Here is a 5,966-nt window from a genome sequence, read left to right on the forward strand (position 1 = left end):
TATTGTTATGTATTTATTTTTAATATGAACGTTATTTAGGTTAAATTTGTATTTAAAAGTATGCATAACTTATAGTGTCAGATATGTATTGAATGTAACGAATTTGTTATATATTTATTTTAATGACAACGTTTGTTGCGATTGAGTTTATATGTAAAAATGTGCCTATCTTACCGTGTTAATTACATATGGCAAAACTCCCTCCAATTCTCCAAGGTTGTAGAATATTCGTGAATGCACGAATCGACAATATATCCACTTCCGTAACCGGTTAAATATAAAGTATTGTTGTCCAATCTTTCTAGAAAACATTTCTGGCATATATAAAAAGATCAAGGCCAAAGAAGAGAATACTTAAGTCTGCTAGGAAACTGTTATAACTGTGTATGCTATAAACCGTGATTTTGCTAACCCTTACCAACCGAAAAATAGACATTTGACCAGGAACAGCTATAAATTTTGAATGTCAGTGAATTCTCATCAAACGTTAATATCTTTCCAAAAATATTACTGGTTTCTCATCAGGCATTAGTAGTTTTATGAAAATATTATCTTACTTCAACAGTCCAATAATTCAGTGCCTGAAAAAGCTAGCTATTGTTACATAGCAATTGTACGTACATCAACTTCAAGTTAACTCGCTGGATATCAAGGAGACTCTGAACTAGGAAGACGATTTTAGGCTATTTGTAAGTTAGTGAAATTTCTGTGTATGAAACTTTGTAATAATTAATCAAAATAGTTGCTATTGTAAATTATACTGTTGTATAAGAAGTGCCCAGGTGAGAAGGGGATAAGACCTTTGTTACATATTGAGAATTTGAAATAATCCGAAGCCGAGTTAAATAATTTAAATTTTAAGAGTTGAATTGTATCCTGGATTTAGTGTCTAGAAATATGCTGATATTTTATTTAATTTATGCTATTTGCCAACAAGATTGATTCACACCATTTTTGTTTTGACACAAATACGTTTTAATATAGCCAATCCAAGGGGCTTTGATTCACTCTCTTCCTCTTGTCCAGATTTGACTAATTCTATTTGGTTTCAACTTTTTGATAGTCGTGACTTATATCACTCACCAAGGCAACACTCATTCTTGTTCCCTTTGTGGTAAACAGTGGATTTCTTTTTTTTTTTGAATCCACACATTTGACATACATATCCTGGAGGATCGTGTTCCAGATGTCTTGTCCTCATTGCTAATTGACTTTTCAATCTTGACACACTTTCTCTCTTAGAGTGATCCCTCGATCCTCCTAATTTTTGGTGGCTCTGCCTCCTGTGGGTACTTCTCCATGCGAAGTTTTGAGTCTTTTATGACTTCCCAGATAGTTACCTCTTTTGTTTTTGTTCTTCTCTGGTTTATCATCAATATGCTCTGGCTGTTGTTAAGTTCATACCGGTTTATATCCACTTTATAACTTAGTTTTTTTTCTCATTCCACCAGTCTTCTTCCCAAGATTTTCATTCATTCATGTCACTCTGGTTCAGGCCTTTCTAATAGATCTTTCCTGGCTGGCACTGCTTTGGTTTTCTCAGCTGTTTCAGCTCGATTTGTTTATTCTATTCTGCATTGATTTTACTAACCTACATGTTAGTGTCTCATGTGGTATATTTCTTTCAACTTTTGTTTCTTACCATCATCAACATTTCTTCATAGTGGGATCCAGATGACCTTTTCTGTCCAGTAGATGCTGTGGGTTGCTTCATTGTTTTAATGGCTTCTTTCTGTTGAATCCATTTCCCATGATTTCTTTCCCTTACTCAACTTTTTTTGTCTGTAATTTTTTCCCCTTCCTCCCATACCAGTTGGGTTTGGATTGTGCTTTTATTGGCCTTTTATTCTGAAATTGCAGAAATTCTATTTGACAACATACTTATTAAATCTCCCAATTCAGCTCCAGTGCACTTTTATGCTTAAGTGTGATCTTGGAAGTAGAAATGGATGAACGCTTAAAGTAGAGAGCCTGTGGAAAGTTTTCAGGATGTGTGATCTGGGATTGATCTGTCAATCCTTCACACAAGCTTGTTACAATGGAAATTACAGTGTGGTATAATAGTTGTAAGCATATGGTTACCATATTCAGCACAATTAATAGTGAAGTAGTTCCAAGGCAGCACAAGACCTATAACATTATTATTTTAAAGTGTGGTTAACCATCAGTAATTTTAAACATAATTTACAGTTTGTTTTGGGCAAGTTTGCAAAATATCAGTCTTATCACTGTAGTAATTTTTACATGTTCAAGCATAAAAATAGCATACTGTAATATGTATAACAACAACGAGAAAAAATTTACTTTTTACATAACACTAGACCAGGGCTGAAACTCAGTGCCTGAAAGCTAGCAAATTGATGGTAAATGTTGTAGTTTTTTAGTAAAATGTAAAAGGAACCAGAAAAATGTTGTTAGTACATGTTTTAAAAGGTATATTTGCAGATTCTTATTGTTAAGTATGAATACACCTGTGATGCATTCAATTTATATTGCAAGATTTGGAGTACAGAAGGTTAATATGATTGTGATTAACAAGATTACTTTACTTGCTGAAGCCATGCCAGTTTTGCAGTCACCATTGGAGCTGCATGGCCATACTCAGACTACATTTCAGGACATAAGGGTAGTGATACTCGTTTGATTGGCTGCTAAGGCAATTACCATGTGGGCCAACCAACTAGACTCACACCGTTTGACTAATGCTGGTAGCATGATTAGAAATACTGTACTTAATAACTTTTAATCATAAGAACTTTTTTTAGCATAGGATAACTCTCGATGGTAGGGTACTGCCGACTTTGTTTATCCAGGCCCTTGTGACCAAGATACATCAGTTTCCACCTAAATCAAGGATCTTTTAACTTTTGTGAAATAGTTAAAATAAAAACTGTTAAATGTAAATAAAATGAGTTTGGATATTTGAAAATATTTTCAAAGAAAACATGACACACAGAAGATTTTTACATATAAGTAGAATAAATACATATTTATTAACACTTAATGTATGAAGTAATTAATTATAACATCGTTACAATTAATTTTAGAGAAGAATAATACTAGTAATAATAGCAGTCCTGAATTTACTATTGGGAGAAAAATAATGCAACATAGTATACACAAGTTTTTTTATATATAATAAGTTAAAAGAAACATTAAATTTCAATAAATAGCAGCAGTAGAGAGTTTTAGACAAGTTTAGGTTTATATCTGCTAACAGAATTTAAGGGTAGGCTTTGATATTTGTTTAGTGAATGGAACAGCCTGTAAGAGAAACTATAGCAATCATTTTTGAGCACGTTTATAAATAAGAATTTTTCACCCAAGTTTTGATGTATGATTAAGTGTAATAGTAATGTATGTTGAAAGTATAGCATATATGATTCACTTATTTTTATATGAAAATTCTATCATCATAGAATTCTGAAGATGATCCGTTGTCACCATCAGTGTCATCTCTGATGTCACGTGTTGCTAACCAAATCAGCAAACATTTTATGATTCGAATTTTGCTGTGGTTTATGATTTCATTTCTGATGTTTTTCTGTGCCCTTATAAGAATGGTGAGTTGAGTTTATGTTGATTAAGTGAAAATTAATGCTTTGAACTTTATACTTGTTTCTCTTTAAAGGGAACAGAATGTTTCAAACTTTCTTTTTTTTTTTTCCTATTTTAAATTAAATAGTAATTTAAAATTAATATTGTGAATGTGCGCGCTTCATATTTCAATGCATTTCCAGTTTCATAAAGAATAATACATACTAGTTAATACATAAGTGGCTATGTAACTTGAAATAGTACACCTTTGTTGACATGTTGCTCCACTTGTAATTCATATTGTTCAATCAACTTTGTTCCATTTTAGTGTAGCTGATTCATCACATACTTTAGAGTGGTCCTGTGAATGTGATTAGTGACCTTGTTGTTATTTTTAATTTAGTGATCCAATTTATAAACATTTATTTTATAACACTAATCAAAACCTAAAACAATTTTATTTTATTTTTTGTGACCGACTAACTGTGTGGAAAAAATTCCTTAAATTAGGCTTTGAGGCTGATTAAATAATACCTTATATCTTGGTGAATTGCCTTTAATTGTTTCATTAATGTTATACTTTGACAGTATTTAATTTTCTTTATTTTTTCAAACTATTGTGAACTTATAAACGTTATTTTCTATACTCTTCTCTTTCTTTTCATCCTTGCCTGTATGTCAGCAGGCCTTTAATGTGTTGAGTTTCTACAGTAGAAAGAAATTTGAGTTACGTCAGTTATGATGTTGATTATAAGATACATTTGATAAACATTAAAACAGTTATTTTTTGTGGCAAGGAATGCCTTTTATAATTAATTAAAAATTAACTACAATTTTGTAGGATTAACAATCAATTGTAACACTATATAAGATGAATTAGCTACAGTTTTGTAGGATTAACATATAATGTTTCAATTGATTAAGGTGAATTAGCTACAGTTTTGTAGGATAAACATATTGTGTTTCAATTGATTAAGGTAAATTAGCTACAGTTTTGTAGGTTTAACATATAGTGTTTCAATTGATTAAGGTAAATTAGCTACAGTTTTGTAGGATTAACATGTAGTGTTTCAATTGATTAAGGTGAATTGGCTACAGTTTTGTAATACATCTATTATGCTTAATGAATTACAGTAATATACAATGATGTAAACATCATTACAAGTGTGGTAAATTAGGTGCTGTCTGCTAATGGAAAAATTTTAATACTTTTTTATCATTTCAGTGCTCTAATAGGTTTGGTTTAATTGTGTTTTAGTGAATCAGTTGGAGTCATCTACAAATTTGTAGTAATGTGTAATTTATCAGTTGCCATATGGCACAGTTGTTATGGTGCTTGGAAGGATCAGTTGTTTCTTTTTCTTTCTGCTCTTTTGGGCTCTTTTGTCAAGATGTATTATAAAGAATTTTGTTTATCAAGTTCTAATTAGCACTTGTTAACTGGTTGGTTGCCTCTAATTTGTATTAACACTCATGGTTTATAAAAACAAATTACTCTTAAAATGTATGGAATTGTTCTTTAAGATACTGAAAATATAGTTTATCATTATAGACTGTATATTCATTTAACAACTGCATTGATTGATTTTAACCTGATGCATTGTAAAGAATGCCCAAACATTAACAATAATTTTCAGTAATGTGACTTTGTGAAGAGTAAATATCAATCTGATAGGATAGGGTCTCAAAAATTTGATTTTTTGTATAATTCAAAAATCCTGTTTCATGTTTTATTTTAATTAGGTATTTTCCAAGTAATGTTATAAATTGTTTATCTAATAAATTATCTTGAGCAATTTTCATTCAAATTAGAATATATGTTAAGTCCACAGTAGTGATATAAAAGTAAGAAAAAATGTCTTACGATGTTACATGCATTGATTCCATACTTATGTATGGGTGCAAAACACAGACAAATAGCAAAGGAAGTTGAGAGAAAACTTGAAGAAACCAAAATGTGACTCTTAAGAAGAATGCTGCATGAACTAAGAAGAAAAGTAGTGAACAAATGTTGGTACAAGTCAACATAACATCATCAAGAAAATAAGAAAGAGACAAGCTGAGTTCATTGGCCATGTGATGAGGAAACAAACGATAAAGCTGTTACGCCTCTGATCATTTGTTAATTTTCCGTAAAAATTCTTTCCGAAGAAACTTTAGCGATACAAGTCCTTTCTTAAATAAAACTAGTTTATTCTTTCTCAATACAACTTTGCAATACACTTAGTTTCCACAGTCACGCTATAACTTAAACAAACGCTATAATTCACAACGAACGAACGATTCACGCACTTCACTCAATTGTTGTCTCTATCTCTGTCTGCAATTCAATTCCTTTGTTTGGCGCACTTATATACAAGAAGTGGCGTGTATCCAGTGGTTTCATGCTCTGCTGTCCTATAGGCTATCAACAGTGGAGGGAGTAAGAC

The 5,966-nt window shown here is 31.3% G+C and overlaps 1 protein-coding gene across 1 annotated transcript in view; it reads left to right on the top strand.

The window, feature by feature from the left end:
- Nucleotides 1–184: 184 nt before the first annotated feature.
- Nucleotides 185–5,966, top strand: part of LOC111089830 (adenylate cyclase type 2-like) — a 34,492-nt gene continuing 28,710 nt past the window's right edge. Inside the window, exons 1-2 of the mRNA XM_022402980.1 lie at nt 185–689; nt 3,420–3,563. Of these exons, the coding sequence (XP_022258688.1) occupies nt 3,462–3,563 (102 nt within the window). The 5' untranslated portion in view covers nt 185–689; nt 3,420–3,461. The remainder of the gene's footprint in view (nt 690–3,419; nt 3,564–5,966) is intronic.

The sequence above is a fragment of the Limulus polyphemus genome, unplaced genomic scaffold, assembly GCF_000517525.1.
Source record: "Limulus polyphemus unplaced genomic scaffold, Limulus_polyphemus-2.1.2 Scaffold7525, whole genome shotgun sequence".
Classification (NCBI taxonomy): Eukaryota; Metazoa; Arthropoda; class Merostomata; order Xiphosura; family Limulidae; genus Limulus; species Limulus polyphemus.